At 48.5% G+C, this 17,361-nt stretch overlaps 6 protein-coding genes and 1 non-coding gene across 7 annotated transcripts; 3 read left to right on the forward strand and 4 right to left on the reverse strand. All coding sequences in view use genetic code 12, as the record gives it.

Annotated features, from left to right (window-relative positions):
* Positions 1-981: 981 nt before the first annotated feature.
* Positions 982-2,028, reverse strand: FPG1 (Fpg1p; the record flags this gene model as incomplete). The annotated part of the gene is made up of 1 exon (XM_002614658.2): positions 982-2,028. One exon carries the CDS (start codon positions 2,026-2,028, stop codon positions 982-984), a length of 1,047 nt encoding a protein of 348 aa, XP_002614704.2.
* A 315-nt stretch (positions 2,029-2,343) lies between these two features.
* On the reverse strand, positions 2,344-2,430 carry FOB63_005629. The gene has a single exon. It is a non-coding gene; the product is annotated as a tRNA-Met (tRNA).
* A 1,093-nt stretch (positions 2,431-3,523) lies between these two features.
* CTA1 (Cta1p) lies at positions 3,524-4,168 on the forward strand (the record flags this gene model as incomplete). The annotated part of the gene is made up of 1 exon (XM_002614657.2): positions 3,524-4,168. One exon carries the CDS (start codon positions 3,524-3,526, stop codon positions 4,166-4,168), a length of 645 nt encoding a protein of 214 aa, XP_002614703.1.
* A 1,812-nt stretch (positions 4,169-5,980) lies between these two features.
* FOB63_003801 (Major Facilitator Superfamily protein) lies at positions 5,981-7,492 on the reverse strand (the record flags this gene model as incomplete). Its single annotated transcript, XM_002614655.2, has 1 exon — positions 5,981-7,492. One exon carries the CDS (start codon positions 7,490-7,492, stop codon positions 5,981-5,983), a length of 1,512 nt encoding a protein of 503 aa, XP_002614701.2.
* Positions 7,493-9,615: 2,123 nt separating this feature from the next.
* FOB63_003802 (uncharacterized protein) lies at positions 9,616-10,716 on the reverse strand (the record flags this gene model as incomplete). Its single annotated transcript, XM_002614654.1, has 1 exon — positions 9,616-10,716. One exon carries the CDS (start codon positions 10,714-10,716, stop codon positions 9,616-9,618), a length of 1,101 nt encoding a protein of 366 aa, XP_002614700.1.
* A 1,174-nt stretch (positions 10,717-11,890) lies between these two features.
* FOB63_003803 (ribosylnicotinamide kinase) lies at positions 11,891-12,604 on the forward strand (the record flags this gene model as incomplete). Its single annotated transcript, XM_002614653.2, has 1 exon — positions 11,891-12,604. The coding sequence occupies one exon, from the start codon at positions 11,891-11,893 to the stop codon at positions 12,602-12,604; it is 714 nt and encodes a 237-aa protein (XP_002614699.2).
* Positions 12,605-14,861: 2,257 nt separating this feature from the next.
* VRP1 (Vrp1p) lies at positions 14,862-17,309 on the forward strand (the record flags this gene model as incomplete). Its single annotated transcript, XM_002614652.2, has 1 exon — positions 14,862-17,309. One exon carries the CDS (start codon positions 14,862-14,864, stop codon positions 17,307-17,309), a length of 2,448 nt encoding a protein of 815 aa, XP_002614698.1.
* Positions 17,310-17,361: the final 52 nt, after the last annotated feature.

Raw genomic sequence — 17,361 nt, forward strand, 5'->3', positions numbered from 1 at the left:
GCCAGCCACGTTGCGGTGTTTGTAGCGGGGTTTCGTTCAGGTGAGGGGTATGCGCATAGGAAATTTTCCGTGTCCACCCGGCTTTGTCCGAAGATGTCAAAAGTTTTTCCGGCGGGTAACCCGATATCGGCGAGCTTCAGCCGTGCTAGGTCTGACACATAGATGGCTTCTTTAAGTAACTAGTCTTGGTTGATATTCTTGTCTCAATTACACAATGGCCTGGTAAATAAATGGATGAACAGGCAGTCATGCGAGCCTAAACCATCAAAATAGCGTTAGCAGAGCAAATTTGTATTTTGCGTCAATTGTTGTAGTAACCTTTCGGTGAAAATAACTCACTACAATTTGCACGAAAAGCGTGATACAGAAATTTTTCGCTCTTATAAGCACTGATTCATATGGATTGAGAAATCTTTCGCTTGGTATAGCCACAATGCTTTGTAGTAACTGTCTGACATCATCCTGAATTTTGGGGAGTGTATTCTGTAGCCATGTCTTTTAATCTCCGAGGGCAGTATTTACCTGATGGGATTGACGTTCGGGTGGGGATCTAATATATTTGGTACAAGCAGAAATATAACAAAACAAATACTAAATCTCAACTAATAGCTTTAGAAGGTGTTTTGACCGGGGTAGATTTGCCTGATGTTCTTGAATATATAGATTTCAATTGTATCGTCCGAATAGCAACGAATATCTCCCCATCTTCACAGTTTACTAGTACTGGCCTATTTTCCGATCATTAAGCAATGCGAAAGTCGGAGAGAATTGCTAAACTCCGATCTTGCCAACTGATTCCAAATCAATCATTTCTAGAGTACGAATCTTCAATGCAAGCTTTCCATGCAAGCTTTCCGTGTAACCAATTCATTCAAATTTCAGGAATGTGAAAGAGTTGCAAGTGGGCTTAGTATCCACAAAGCCAATCTAGTATTGCGTACACATAGCAATAGAACAGTAATTCTGAACGCCATATAGAGACTATTCATCACCGCTTTGCTTTTCCTTGGACGTTTTCCGTCTCTTGACACCAGGTCCCATACGCTTCTGCAACTCCGGGACAAAACAGCTCGTTCTTCCCCCGACAGTTTCAAACGCAACAGAATAGCCCATTTTTGTTTTTGCCTTTTCCTTTCTCCGTTTTCCCCACCGATGGAGCATGAGCCAGTTTTCGGGAAATTCTCGCACATTTCCCTCCACCGCCACACTCACCTCCATCACGTAGATCAAGCTGTAGTAGAGCCGTGCAAGACGGGGATCTTCGGGGTCGGAAATGTGCTCGGCCAAATTCTCGCTTGGATGGATCTGGGCATGGTAAAGAATCTCGTCGCTGACCCAGTTTCCCACGCCGGCAAAAAACGCCTGGTCGAGAAGAAGAGCCTTGATGGGTTTGCGGCGCGACAAAACCAACTTGGCAAAGTCGGGAAACGCCAACCGAGCCCGTCCATGAGGGTCAGGATCTGGGTCTGGATGGAAAACGGCGGGTCGAGGGAAATCGGACACAGAAGGCTCATGAGAGGGAGAAAAGAGCGAAATCACATCCTGTTCAGCCTTGGCTAGACCTTCTTCCCCCTCTGCCTCTTCTTTGATTTTGTTCACCTCTTCCTTCACTTCTCCCTCCTCTTTCTTCACTTCTCTCTTCACTTCTCCCTCCTCTTCCTTCACTTCCTCTTCTTTCTTCACTTCTCTTTCTCCTCCTTTCGAGTAGTCTGGTCCCTGCCGCTTCAACGGCTCCTGCTGCATTAGGAGCTCGTCTGACGAACACTCGGGCCCCCACAAAAGCCGGACCCGAGCCAACCGCCGAGGATCAACAAACGCAAGTTCTGTTTTCTGCCCATTCTCCAACTCGAGCTCAAACTTCGAAAACCGCGGAGGCCACTCTTGCGGCTCCGGCTCCAGCTCCAATTCGGGCGTTTCATCGTCATTCTCCTTTTCCAGCTTGATTTTCTTGTCTCCGCCGTTCTCCATGAACACCAAATGCGATTTCACATCTCGAAGGTGGATCATGCCAGTCATGCCAAAGTGCATTAACACGGCCAACTTTTCTTTCTCTTTCTCTAGCCAGAGCCAGAAATACTTCCCATGGCGCCTCACAGCTTCCACTTTGGATCCTTCAAGCCGTTTTTGGAAATCTGTCAATACTGATTCGGGGTCCGACGCACTTTTGAGCGCAGGGAACAAAAGCGTATCCAAACGGAGATGAGCCCGTTTTACGGTCTTGCCGACAATATTTCGTTTGAGTAGAGCACATACATGTGCAACCTGGCGTTAGAAACGATAAAAAAAAGGGAAAAAATTGGGGGCAAAACGTACTTCTGCTACCTCAGGCATAAGAAAAAAATGTGCTCCACGGCAGGTTCGAACTGTCGACCTTCAGATGTCACAAGCGTACTTATGAGACTGACGCTCTGCCAACTGAGCTAGTGAAGCACTTTCTGAAAGGGAAGATTCTTGGGATAATAATATGAGCGTATCAGTGTAAACAAAACTTGACTTTTTTGATTTTCTGTCGACATATAAAAGGGTGAAAAAGTCGATCGAGCCCATAGTTTTTTTTTGCCAAATTTTGGTCCCCATCAAGCAGAGGAACCGCTTAGATTACACTTTAGAAAGTACAAGTAGTTGCAAACGGCAAGTTCTTTTTGTACCCAAAAGAATGGGATTGGTGGTTGACACAAAAAGGATCTACACCCGTGCATCCCAAATTGCCACACCAGTACCTCTTTAAACACCCGTACATCCAACAAACACCCGTACACCATCTAGACATCCGTACATTCGGGTGCTAAAAACCCGAACACCCAGATTCATACACCCGTACACCACATAGTTAAGCTCGCACCCATTCCCACGGCTTGACCTCTGGTGGATCAGCAAAATTACATGTACAAACGAGTTGTGAACCACAAAGACCACACATAAATTAACCAATCTGAAAAATGCCATTTGGCGAAGTCCTGCACTGATCCACCAAAATGATCTATTAAGCGATATCAACAAACCAGAAAAAATTCAAGCTCGGCCGAGTTACAGTTGTAGAAACAGTGCAAAAATACATAAAGAAGCAGAAAAATATAAAAAATAGTAGAAAATGAAAGAAACAAATACAGAAATACAAACGATACCAAAGGATGCTGGTACCAGAATAGAAAAATACAAGCAAAATAAATAGAAGTAAAAGTTCAGAAGATGCATCTTGCCAGAAACTCACAAAGTGAACTCCGAAAAACCAAATAACAGATCAATGTCATCAATGCCAACAGACTGTAGAATAAATACTTCCACTTTACCTCACATATTCATACTCCATCTCTTTCGCCGGTTATTTGGCTTTTTTAACTTTTTGATATTCGATTCCAGCAATAGAAAATATGCTTTGCCCCAGAAATAGTATTCGTAAAACATACCCAGCCTGTCCTAAAATGTTTGTCTGACCAGACATTTCTACTAAAGCGATTATCGTGGTGTACGGGTGCGGGTGCCCTTATCGCCAACCGCCTCCAAACTAACTCCACCAACAATCATGAACCGGCTTTTCGGAACAAAAAGCAACGTGCCCAAACCTACGCTCAATGACGCAATTCTGAGCATAGACGAGCGTGTCGGGTCGCTTGACGTGAAGCTTTCCAAAATCAACTCGGAGCTTTCGACATATCAACAGAAAATCAGCAGAATGCGAGATGGCCCGGGCAAATCGGCGCTCAAGCAGAAAGCGTTGAAGCTATTGAGGCAGCGGAAGCAGATCGAGGCGCAAAAGGACCAGCTTGAAAACCAGCTGTGGAATATGACCCAGGCATCAATGACTACGGACAATTTGAAGAATACCATGATCACCATGGACGCCATGAAGACAAGCAACAAGGCGTTGAAGGCGCAGTATGGGAAAATCGACATCGACAAGATGGAGCAGCTCCAGGACGAGATGCTTGACTTGATCGATAAACTGAACGAGCTCCAAGAGTCCCTTCTGATGTCGTACGATGCGCCAGATGACATTTCGGAGCTGGAGTTGGACGCCGAGTTGGATGCTTTGGGCGAGGAAATGGACTTTGAGCTGGAAATGAACGAGTCGGGGTTGGGCGTGCCCAGCTATCTTGCGGACGAGCCGGCGGAAAAATTGCCTGCGTTTATTGATGAGCCGGAAGAGGGCGAAAAGGTGGCCAACTAGAATAAACACCGGGGTAAGACGGTGGCAGATAAAGTACAGGGATGGAACAGATATAAAGACAAATTCGGCCCGTTTTGTACTGTCTTCGCATGCTTCTTGTTCTGCCATTGACGCTGGTTCGAATATTGCCAACAGATTGCGGCAATTGTCGTTATGATGGTTCATTGCTTGCAATGGTCTATTAGCACATTTACGAGTTGGTGCTTTGTATTTGATTCTGGCTCTAAAAAATATGAGCACATGTGATGAAGGATTAGGTATCAAGTATGGGGAAAAGCATGAAAACGAACTGTACATGTTAATCTTCAAACTAACTAGAAAAAGTAATCTGTGAAACGTGATAATTACTTCCCTTTGTCACTACTAGTAAGATAAGCGATATGAAAGCCTTACATAGAGATGCAACAATATTGGTTTAGTTTAAACTGGTGAGTCAGCCTGTCAATTTTTAATCTAGCATTATTAAAGCGATCTACATTCCAGTGTTAAGACGAGAGTCTGTATTTTCGATTGCCAAACCATTATTAGTCTCACTTTCATAAATATCGAATTATCAGCCTTAAGTGATTCGAAGAATACTGTCTTTGGAAAGTGCTAAAAATGACAACTACTTGGCAATGTGTGCCTATATTCCGTTGGTATTGGCCTTCAAGATGCCATTTTGCCATTTTTGAATGCGTTTCTGAGGAACTCAGAACAATGTTTTCAAGCGGCCAAATACATATTACACCGTATCTTGTTTTGGGTTATTTTTAGGTTATCTTCTCTTGCATATGAGCCTTATTCCAAAGCCTATTCGATCCTTTAGATTCCTCGTACCTTGAATAATTGTTGAACTTCTTTGCATAATCGAAACATCTCTCTTATGCGTGATTTCATTTGCTGAGTAGATTGGTCCACGTATATAGACAAAGGGAGAACAAAAGTTTCAATGGTGACAATCCCAAATCTTGATAGTAATTTCCGCACATACAATTAAGTCTGGAAGACTCTTAAACATAGTAAATTAGCCGTGTAATGGCTATTATGCATGTATGTAGCTGCTTGTAATAACTAAACAGTATGTGATATGGAAAAATACATAGGTAATATAGGGCTAATCTATTACAAATTTCTACATGAATTTCATTCATGCAATTACGATGACTATTTTTATGTCTACTCCAGGTGACATGCAATAATGAAATTGTCGATCTCTAAAGAGAATACAATCAAATGGGATGAATTCAACCGAAGAGCAACAAATACGGATAATTGGGCGTAACCAAACGTCAAAGGTATTATAATCAAGAACGTCAGCCAGTCCAAACTCATGATTATAGATCTTGTCATGTTTTCTGCGAGACCTCTTAGACTTGGTTTTATGGGGCAACTTCTGGTAGTATAAATTTCACTTTTGGTAGTATAGTTCATTTTTGATGTTCTTATCTTTCACTTCTGATAGTATACATTTCACTTCGGACAGTATTTTATATTTCACTTTTGGTAATATATAGTTCACTTCTGATGTTCTTATATTTTACTTGTGAGAGTATATAGTTCACTTCTGATAGTACCTAATGTTTCCCTCCTGATGTTCTTATATGTCACTTCTGATATATATATTCCACTTCTGGTAGTATAGTTCACTTCTGATAGTATATTTCCCTTCTGATAGTATAGTTCCCTTCTGATAGTATATTTCCCTTCTGATAGTATATTTCCCTCTGATGTTTTTATTCCCTTCTGTGTAGTTCAGATAATATTCGCTATGCCTATCCCGTCCATTATCTCTACGAAGTCTGCCGAAACTATTAATACATTCCCATACCCCTATTCCATCGCCATACTTCCCTCATTATCCAATCTATCTTTGACTCGTTCCTCCCGGTTGTGCCGGTAAACCGCAAACACCAAAAGCATCGCCGAAGCCACACAGAGCCCCGCCATAAAAGAGTAGCATCCTCCGACGCCCATGCGCCGCACCATGTAGTCCAAAACCGCCACGCCAACAGCGGCCATGGAACACCGGACCAAGTTGACCGCGCTGGTGGCCGCAGACCCGTTTTCCGGGCGCAAGTCCACCATCATCGTGGTGACAATGGCGATGATACAGGCGCTGCCGAGCGACAAGAAACACGTTCCGACCACCGCAGACGCCACGTTGCGGGCGCTCTGCAACGCCCAGCCGAAAAGCAAAAGCCCCACCACAGAGAACACAAGCGGCAACACCGAGCAGTCGAGCCGGGCACGGACCCGGTCAAAGCCGCCGTCGCCCGCCCGCAGCTTGCGGAACTTGTAGTAGACATTGAGCGCCTGGCCCGTGCCGAACGACGCCACCAAGCAGCACAAGCCTTGCGGAAGATACATGAGCCCCGTGTGGAGCTTGGAGTAGCCGAAGCGGGTCTCGAGCTCCGTCAGAAGCGTCGTGAGCGACATGGTCCAGGCGGAAAACTGCACGCCCGCGGTCACAAGCGCCGCCGACAGCCGGAAGGACGAGAACACAAGAAACGGCGCCGCGAGCTCGACCGGGCGGTGCGCCGTCTTTGTATGTGTGGCGTGGTTCATGTGGCGGCGGAAGGAGGGGAGGTAGAGCACGGGCGCCCGGTGCACAAGGCCCGGCCACACGGACCCGTTGCCCACGATGGCGCGGCACGTTTCTGTGAGCAGAAAGAGAAGAAGCACGAGCGTGGCGCCCAGGCCGATGGCGAGAAAGGCGAAGATGGCGGGCCACGACCAGCGGCTGAGGATGGCCGAGCCCAAAAGCGACCCGAACGCTTGTCCGACCAAAAGGGTTCCGGTGACGATGCCCACAAAACCGCCTCTGTCGGCGGGCGTGCACACGTCGCCCGAAATGCCGGCGTTGATGGCGATCACCGGCGCTATGCCGCCCGCCTGGACGCACCGGAGCAAAAGGAACACCCAGTACGCCCGCGCCTGCGAGAGGCCGACGCAGGCGCCAATGTACACGAGAAAACAGGCGACGATGGTCGGGCGGCGGCCGAAAGAATCGGCAAAGTTCGACGTGAACGTGGGCGCAATGCCCTGGCAGAGAAGGTACGCCACCAAGGAGAGATTGACCATCTCCAGTGTCTCGTGGAACTCTTGCGAAATCACTGGGAGCGCAGGGTAGTAGATGGAGTTGGAGATGGCGCTCCAGAAACCGACCAAGGACAAAAGAACAAGCAAGAGCAAGCGGCGGCCGTGCGTGAAGATAGTATACGGCGGCTCCGTTTTCGCCGCGTCGGCCATGTTGTGGGCCATGAAGTTGGCGGTGATCTTTTCTCTTCGGCATTTGAAAACATGCACTATGCACGCTTGACAGTAACGGCTGTGGACCTGCATGGCCGGGTCTGGCGACTCTGGCGACTCTGGCGACTCGGGCCGACTGTGGCAGCGATTCAGTCGTTTTTCCGTCTGCTGCTGTTCCTGGCTGTACCGGCCTTTGATGTTCAGAGGTCAGAGGCCCTTTTTTCTTGTCAGAAATCGTGGTTCGGCAAGTCGGGCCGTATGGTTTGGAGCCCGCGAACAATGCATCGGAGGTGCGTCTGAGATGTGAATCTTGAGGTAAGATTTGGTTAACATTAAACAATATGGAATGTATTAGTGCCGGATAGCTTCAGTTTCTTCGACTGTGCATCGGTATGTCTGAAGTGAAAATCTGGGTTGTATTTTGGTGATGTAAAGATTTGTCAAACCATGAACGCCATTGCCACCTTTCCTGCTCTGCCTGCTTCAAAGGTGTTGTAGATGGTCTGCCATAGACTGGCCAGGTCTACAGATTATTCAGTCCTCGATAGGTTTTGCTACAAACTTTTCGAGTTGAACTCTCTGATAGCTTTGATCTTATTGAAGCCTTCGAAGGTCATTCGAGAGTAAGATAGATGATTTCATCAGTAGTTTTCTTGCATTGGTTTCCTTTGCAGGTGTTCATTTGAAACTTGATGAAATCAATTGATCTTTGATGTCTTTAAAGACATTCAGATATTACCAAGACGGGAAAGCTCTCTAGAAGACCTTTCAAGGATTTTCAAGTCTAGGGTTATCAGGTGCTCTCTCTTTCCAGTGGTGTTTGCATGCACTGATGCTCTCATGAATCTACTGGTTTTTCTATTTTCTGCCCTCGAGTTGTTGATCTAGAAGCTATATTCAAACCATGAAGAATAAACCTTCAAGAGAAAGACTTTACGTACTTTCTGAACTAAACTGTTGAACTTTACAAGCGCATGCTCTTGGTATTTCTCCCAGTCCCGCTATGGTTTGTGAAAAAGTGTCTCTTATGGTTTGCCTGTTTGGCCATTCATAAAGGGATTAGGATAAGTGTGCCACTTTATCTTCTTTTTCTATCTATACAGCCTTTACAAGTACACACGGACACGTTAGATCAACGAAATGGCATTTGCATGTGGTTATATGCTATCAAACTGGTCATAGGTATTTTCTTCCTTTTGCATCATTGAACGGATTAGGTCACACTCTGGAAAGACCTTTCATCTATAATACCAACGGCCTGTTTGTTCATGCCACAATACATAAGTCATATTTGCATCAGATGAATATTTGTCCCTGTTTACAGTTCAATTTAAACGAAGCAAAGTCCAAATCCGTTCTTATTATGTTGAACTTTAATAGATCCTCGCATGGGAATCGAGAGGCTTCTACCAACTACTTTGAACAAGTACTAGAGTTGGAGAGAAACGCTATAAATCCTGATAATGAGGAGGTAGAATGATCATCCTTATGATTCAAGACACAGGTCTGGCGATTGTCAGGATATACAAAGAATGGATATATTTAATTCTCTGTACGGCATTCACGACCTTTGGCTGGGTATATATACCATTCAAACTTGCCTTAATAAGCTAACCCTCTTTGTAGTTTTGGAGACTAATTCATAGAGTGTTAGTATTAATCGAAGCGAACAACAAACAGTAGCAAGAAACTCAAACCTTCATTTATGTACTGGAATTCAGTGTTAACATGAGGACTGAACACTTTCCACCCGATGCAATTTCTGCCAATGCATTCAACCTTTCGAAAAAGCAAAATGTTTAGGAAATTGCAATGAAGCTGTTCTAGCATAAATGGCCATTTGACTTTATTATGCACAAGTTTTGATTCCGAAACTTCAGTATGGAACCCATGATGAACTTCGACGTTCAAGAAAAGAGAAATGTTGGCCACATCTCTGGAACCAAATGAGAAAGCCAATCACCCAAGATGATGCATTAGAACTTAGCATGCAAACAGAAATAGCGGTTTGCCCACAAAATCAAACAATAGAGACAGAAATAATTTAAGTATGGATTAACGTTCAGCTACTACTTACTCGGGTCAATTATGTTAAATAATTTACCTGTTTGAAGTGCTCTGACTTACTTCCTTGATTGGTGATGGGCTCTTTGGTCACTTACCCACAAGCTCAATATTCAATGCATGTATTGCTCTATGCCTACATCTATGGATGCCTACTTGTTGTACTTCTTAGCAGGCGGATTCTTGGGCGTAGAAATCATAAAGTTGAGGTTGGTCTTTGTCTTTTTTCTTTTCGGCTGCTGCTCCTCTTCCTTCAGCGGATTCAAAGGCTCGGCCAAAGCCGGCCACGGCACCACTTTTCCGGGCGGAGGAGGCGGCACAAAATACGGCGCAGGCATCATCTGGCCCAGCTGTGACGACTTCATATAGTAGTAGGCGGGCTGCTGCTGTTGCAGAGAGCCCTGGAGAAAACGGGGCTGATACATGAGAGTGGAGTAGTTTCTGCCTGAGTACGGCAGGCCCAACGCCTCTTTTTCTTCAGGCCGAAACGACGTCTTTTCGGGCACTTGGTAGTACACGGGATACATGTGCTGGTACACGGGCACAGGCAGCGTTTTCATCAATGGAGGCAGGTTGTCCTTCGGAGAGCCGGCGACAGTGTGGCTTTCGGAGCTTGCGTGGGATGTCTGGGCGAGAGGCAGATAGCACAACTTCGGTTGAGAATGGGACACGGGCAGAGGCTGCTGGCGGGGCGGAGGCAGGTTTTCCAGGCGGGGAACGTTTTCCAGGCGAGGCAGGTTTTCCAGGCGAGGCAGGTTTGCCCGACTATGGGCATTGTCCTTCGTCTTCAGCATTTCGCCTAGGTTCTCGGGCTTGGTCTTGTCGCGGGCCGACGGCGGCGTCTGCACCTGTTTGGACTGGGCCGTGGGGCTCTGGAGCCGGGGCGCATCTTCAAGCTCGGCAAACAATCGCCGGAGCACGTCGTCACCTATCGAGTGGGCCTTTGCCTCCTTGAGTATGTCGAGAACCACCCGGGCCAACTCGACTTTGTGCTGGACCTGCTTGGTCTTTTCCTGTTCGGTCTCGAGCCGAATGGCCGCCGCCCGCACGTCCAGCGGCGGGATGGGAGGATGATGAATGTGAGGATTGGGATTGGGATTGGGATTGGGATGATTGTGAGGATTGGGATTGGGAAGATTGGGATGATTGTGAGGATTGGGATTGGGAAGATCGAGCCGTTGCGGCAAAAGCCCAAACGCCTTGTCCAGATGTCCGTTGGCCTGGGCATCTGCCTCGGGCGGCAGCGGCTTCATAAGGTAAAGAGTGGCTATTTTGGCGCAGGCATGCAATCAAGAGACTTTGCACGAACAAAGCCGAGAGAATGGGATTTCAGAGAATGAGAGAGTGGGATTTCAGAGAATGGGATTTGTCTCTTGATTGTTGGTACTGGCCTCTGATTGAATCTGAAAGTCTCCAGTCCACGTTCGGGTTCCAAACTTGCTTGCCCTGCCGGCAAGAGCAAGAAGCAAGACTCTTATGCTTTTCGGGCATTTGCCCAATTGTAGGAGCACATGCGGCAGTAGCAGGGGCATTGCCCAAAGCAGTAGTGGCCACCCACGCAAACCCCCATTTGGGAATTTTCTCCTTTGGCCTCTGGTATTTTCCATTCTTCTGTGCATTTCCACTTGGCGGCCCGCTTAAAGTCCGACGGCACCATTGGGTGCAAAAGTTGCCCGATGCGGTAATAGATGCGCTCGCATGGTGCCTAATTGGGTAATAACCTTCAACGCCGTATCGAAGAAGCTCCGCAAAAAGAACCAAAGAGAAGACTGGAGTACATAGGAGACATATGGCCAAATGCCTGTCGTCCACTGGTCTGTGGTGCCTTTAGTAGCCGACAAGACCTGGTTGACTTTTCGACTTTGATGACTTTTTGACTTTGATGACTTTTAGACTATGACTTTTAGACTATGACTTTTAGACTATGACTTTAGACTATGACTTTAGACTTTGATGGCTGGACCGAGAAACGTATGTGCCACTGAGCAGGGGTAGATTGAAAGTACTGCCGCATTGTTGCTCAGGAGTTAGGACGCTGTTGGAATGTTGAGATCACGATTGCCGTTTCGGGAAGTCGAACAGTATCCATAGAAAGACGACGAAAAGACAGGTCGAAAAGACAGACGGTTCTAGTCCACGAACTTCTTAGTCCACTCTCACCTTCTTAGTCCAACGTCTTAGCCCACTCTCACCTAGTCCACTCTCACCTTTAGTCCCCGCACTTTTAGTCCACTCTCGAACTTTCTTGTGTCCGAAGGTTTGATCCGGTCTGAAAGGCGGTCTGAAAAGGCAACACATGACTTCTAGCCTGGCCACTGGTCTTCAAAGCAAGTAACGCGGTAACTTCAGAAATTAGTCTTTCCAGCAAAAAGGCTCTCGCCAACTTTATCGTCGGACTGCACATTTTGCTCTTTGTATCTTATCTTCATGAAGTTGGTTCTTGTCGGGATCGGCGGCCCCTCTTCCTCGGGCAAAACCACCGTCGCCAAGGCGCTTCATTCGCTCTATCCTGCTTCCACCTTGGTGCACTTGGACGACTTTTATTTCCCCGACGACCAGATCCCCAAAGACGCAGACAAAGGCGTGGAAAACTGGGACTGTGCCGACGCCATCGACTGGACAAAGTTCGAGCAGTACATTGAAGCCGTTCGGAAGTCCAACGGCGCCACTTTGCCCATCGAGTCGTTGGAGTTGGATCCGCAGTTGAAGTTGTCCGAGCAGGAGAAGCAACAACTTTCTTCTTTGGCCAAGGACAACTTGGCGTCGCCCGACTACCACTTTGTGTTTGTGGACGGGTTTATGTTGTTCCACAGCGAAGCCATTGCCCGCTTGTTTGACGTGAAGCTTTTTTTCCGGGCGCCGTACGCCGTTCTAAAGGCCAGAAGAGAGGCTCGACTGGGCTACAACACAGTAGAAGGATTCTGGGTGGATCCGCCCAACTACTTCGACGACATTGTGTGGCCCGAGTTTGTCAAGTCTCACAAATGGTTGTTCGAGGACGAGGATGTGGAGAAAAACCTCACCAAGGAGGCTCGAGCTTTGGGCTTGGCTGATATAGTCAACGACAATTCGGCCCGGTTGACGGACCTCATAAAGTGGGCGATTCTGGAAATTGCCAAGCAGATTAAAGAGCTGTCTTAGATGTGTGAAGAGCTGTCTTAGCAAGGAAGAGAAGAGCTGTCTTAGCAAGGAAGAGCCGTCACCGCCTGAGAATAGACAATAGATAGACTCAGCGGAGAAATCGATGATAGAGAGGTGTATTGAATAGAAATCCGTAGAATGAACAAACTGAACAGGTGAGTTTGTAGGATATCAGAACTAGAATTGTGCTTTCATATCAAGAACAGGATCGAATGTCTGAAATGAACCAAAATGAAGCTGGTCAAGTTGATCTACGTTTCTGTTGAACTCATTCAACGACAGAAGAACTGCTTGAAAATAAGGCGAGCTTACATCTACTAAAAGCCGCTAATATTATGGTAAACTGTATTACCAGAGCTCTATAATGCATTTTCTTCAAGAAGCGGTTGTCTCAAATTCCAAGAATCAACCTTGTAATTAGTTTTGAAACTATTCCAAATAGCTGAAGTGTCCACGGTAAATAAGTTTTAAAAATACATTTTTACCACAGATTGCATTTTTGGGCTCACCTTAAATTCCCAATCTTCCAACCTGTTGGCATTGGTCTTTAGACTGTTGATGAATAATAGAAATTGAAAATACAGCGACACATTTTGTATACATACATATTTATAATCTAGGTGGGTCCTTACTCACTATTCTTCTCAAGCCTTCACCTTTCGGATATTACATTTTAATACGTTTAGAGAGAATTGACGGTATTAAACCTTTTGACCCAAGGCAACTTGATAGCTAAAACTACGCTTAAAAGGCAAGCGGGCCATCAGACGTGCTAAGAATATATTCAGTCGTAACTAACGAAATGCAAAGGTCATCCAAGATAGAACTCCATCAGAGAATCAGTGACTAGATGGTGTTCTGTAATGTTTATGAGCGGAACTAAACTACCAGTAATGAAATAAACATGGGAGGATCAAGGCATCGATTTGGAAGTAAATCACCTACGCACCCAGGTTCGAGGGAATACATCAATCCCCCAGTTACTTCGTTATTAAAAACTGAAATACATATAAAAAGCTAATTTAAGAACTCGTTGAGATGACAATTCCAAAACGATGGATTTTCTGACGAAGCAGTAAATGCAATTATTGAATAAAACATACATTGCCTGCTTTGCTGACACCTAAATGATTTTGTTCCGCCGCCTGAATTTGCGAGTAGTCAAGTCAGTACGATTGACCAATTGTGACCAATATTATTTCGAACACACTTAGATCACCACATGATTCTATCCCAGAATAAATTAAACGATTCTGGTCAGTCAGGTGATCTAGCCAATCTGCTGTCACCACAACCGTCCAATGACAGTTTTTCCAATAAAGCATCCGAATTGCTCGACCATTTGCTCGAACATTTGCTCGAATATACATTACATGAGCTTCAGACTGTTGTGGGAGACAGACGAGGTGGTCCAGAATGACCAATGGATTTCAAAAGGTTAGCAACCATATTCAACAGACGCTATAGCTGAACATTCAAGCTCAGATTTTTCTTTCCGATGACACTCTTACTAACCGTTTATCGAGCAAGTATGAGCTTTCGAACGGCAGGTTGTACCTGAGGAGATTACATTAAAACCCTTTAGTTGATTGCTACTAAAACGGGTTTCTCTTTCTGTCGGACAAGTCGTTTGGGTAAAAAATTATCAGATTCTTACTCGTTGAAACTCTCCCTTCCAGCTCTCTCGCTATCAAGTTAAAAAGGTTGAGAGCGAAAAATTAAAAGTAACCTTGGCATGAGCTTCCTCTTATGGAGCTCAATCGCAGAGAGTAGGGAAGAGGTATAATTGAGTAGAGACGATTTGATTGATCCTCTTAAGATAGAAATGCGATCCAACAAGTAAGGTAAGTAAGGTAAAGTAAGGTAAAAAAGGTACAAGTAAGGTACAAGTAAGGTAAAGTAAGGTAAGTAAGGTAAGTAAGGTAAGTAAGGTAAGTAAGGTAAGTAAGGTAAGTAAGGTAACTAAGGTAAGTAAGGTAAGTAAGGTAAGTAAGGTAAAAGTAAGGTAAAAGTAAGGTAAAAGTAAGGTAAAAGTAAGGTAAAGTAAGGTAAAGTAAGGTAAAAATAGTCACTTGGAAACAGTAGAATGTTGAGTAACGAAGGTGACCATGCGTGTGTAATACAAACCTAAACTATCGTGGCTTCTCTATTTTGTCTTACCCAGACTTCTTCCTTCATACACCCCCACAGCCTCTTGATGTAGCGGTGCGCGCACGCCCACACCTTCTCACCTCCGCCAACTACTTCTTCTTTTCCCATGCCCGCCCCGCCACCGCCCCCGCCGCCCAACTTGGCTCCGCCCAATCTCTCCGTGGCCAATTCGGCGCCGCGTGGTATGCCAGCCGGCCGCGACGCTCTTCTCGGCGATATCCAGAAGGGCATGAAACTCAAGAAAACCGTGACGGTCGATAAGTCCAAGCCGCTCATTGACGGGAAAACCAGCGTTGCGGCGGCGCCGTCTGCCGGGCCCCGGACGCTGCTGGCGCCGCTGCTGGCGCTGGCGCCCATGCCGCCGGGCCCGCCGCAATTGGGCGACATTTTTGCTGGCGGCATGCCCAAGCTTCGATCTGTCGATAACCGCAGCGGCCTTGTCCCTGCTGGCGCTCCGCGGGTGCCGACGGCGCCAGCAAGAGGCGGAGACGCAATGGCTGCAAATAACGCCCCCAGGTCGGCGCCGCCGCCGGACCAGCGCAAGTCGCCTGTGCCGCCCGTGCCCCTGGCGCCTGTGCCGCCGCTGCTTCCCCTGGGACGCCCACAGCACCCCCTGGCGGCTCCGTCGGTGCCCCTGGCGCGCCCACAACACCCCCTGGCGCGGCCGCCGCTGCTGGCTCCGCCAATTCCTCTGGCGCCTCCACCGATTCCTCTGGCGGCTCCACCGGTCCCCCTGGCAGCTCCACCGGTCCCCCTGGCGGCTCCACCAATCCCCCTGGCAGCTCCACCAGTCCCGCGCACAAAACTGCCCAACCCGCCCGCTCTGAGCCTCCGTGTGCCCCCTGCACGCCCCGCCAAGCGTGGCCACTTGAAGTCAGCGTCTGTCAGCTCCGTCAGCTCCGCCATTTCCGCCGAGGACGTGCCGCCGCCGGTCCCCAGTGCTGGACCGCCGCCAGTGCCTCCGCCGCCGCCGGGAGGCCTTCTGCATGCGGAGAAACCGTCGAACCCGCCGCCTCCTCCGTCAGGACTTCCGTTTTTGGCAGAGATCAACGCCAGATCGTCGCCGCTGTCAGCACCTCCCGTGCCAGCACCTCCAGCGCCAGCACCACCAACGCCGGCTGCTGCGCCACCACCGCCATCAGCACCTGCGCCGCCTCCGGGTGGGCTTCCTTTCTTGGCTGAAATCAACAAGAGACGCTCCTCTCCACCCCCTGCTGCAGCTCCGCCGCCTCCATCACATGTGCCTGCTGCGCCGCCACCAGCCCCACCGGCGCCTGCTCCACCTGCTCCACCGGCGCCTGCGCCTGCTCCTCCGCCTCCACCTCCGACAGCATTATTTCTGGGCAGCAAGGCTCCCTCGGCGCCTCCTCCGCCGCTGCTGCTTCCTCTGGCGCCCAAAGCATCCACACCGTCCAAGCCTGCTGTTGCAGGTGCGTTGCCGTTCATTGACCAGATCAATGCCCGCAGAAACGATGCTTACGTAGTAGATGAGACGGCTGTGTCGCGTGCTGCGGCGTCTGGGCCAAAGACACAATCTCTGGCGCCTACGGTTCCATCTCTGGCGCCTCCGCCACCAAAGGTTCCAGTTCTGGCGCCTCCTCCACCGAAAATGCCCTCTATGGCCCCTCCTCCACCAAAAGTGCCGTCGATGGCCCCTCCGCCGCCAAAGGCGCCTTCTATGGCGCCGCCTCCGCCCTCGGCGCCTGTACCTCCAGCATCCAGCGCATCAAGAGCTTCTGCGTCGGATTCTGCACCTCTGGCGCCTTCTCCCAATGCGCCAGCACTAAGTTTGCCGTTCTTGGAGTCCATCAACGCCAGGAGACGTGACGTGGACGAACCGAAAAACTCTGCTGCACCTCCATCGGCGCCTGCTCCGCCGAAAACAGCACCGGCTCCGCCTGTTCCTAACTTCTCTTCCAACGCTCTGAATGGCGCTGCACCTCCTGTCCCGGGCCAGAAATCGCAGGCGCCATCGTTGCCGTTTTTGGACCAAATCAACGCCCATAGACTGGATCTGGGGCTGACCCAATCTTCTGCGCCAGAAGCTGCTCCGGCCCCTCCTGTGCCGCATACTGCTCCGGCCCCACCTCAACCGGCTGCTTCTCCTCCACGCGCTCCATCTCCGCCAACATTTTCGGCGCCATCTCCTCCAGCTCCGCCTCCGCCGGCCCCGCCATCTTTCGCGCCGCCTTCTCCGTCTCCGCCCTCTCAGGTTCCGTCGTCGCCAGCACCACCTCCACCAGCTGTTCCTCCTCCGGTTTCGCTGGCTCTGGTGTCTCGCAAGAAGCACACTGCGCCGCCACCGCCGCCATCTGCGTTGGACCAGCAACAGTCTGCTGGCTCTTCTCTACGCAAGATCTCGGCCCTGGCTTACACCATCACTGCCAACCGCAGCAGCGACAGCAAACCGCAGCGGCCGTCCATTGATGAGCTGCGCTTCAAATTCATCAACAGCGACTCGCTTCCACATCCTCGGCGCTTCGAGGGAAAGCTCAAGTTGTATCCTAGTGGGCGTGGATCGTCTGTTCCGTTGGATCTTTCGTTGTACACATGAGCGATACGGAGAGACTGAGTGGAAATGTGCAGCCGGGCTGAGCAAGTGCTCT

Source organism: Clavispora lusitaniae (genome assembly GCF_014636115.1).
Source record: "Clavispora lusitaniae strain FDAARGOS_655 chromosome Unknown tig00000185_pilon, whole genome shotgun sequence".
Lineage (NCBI taxonomy): Eukaryota > Fungi > Ascomycota > Pichiomycetes > Serinales > Metschnikowiaceae > Clavispora > Clavispora lusitaniae.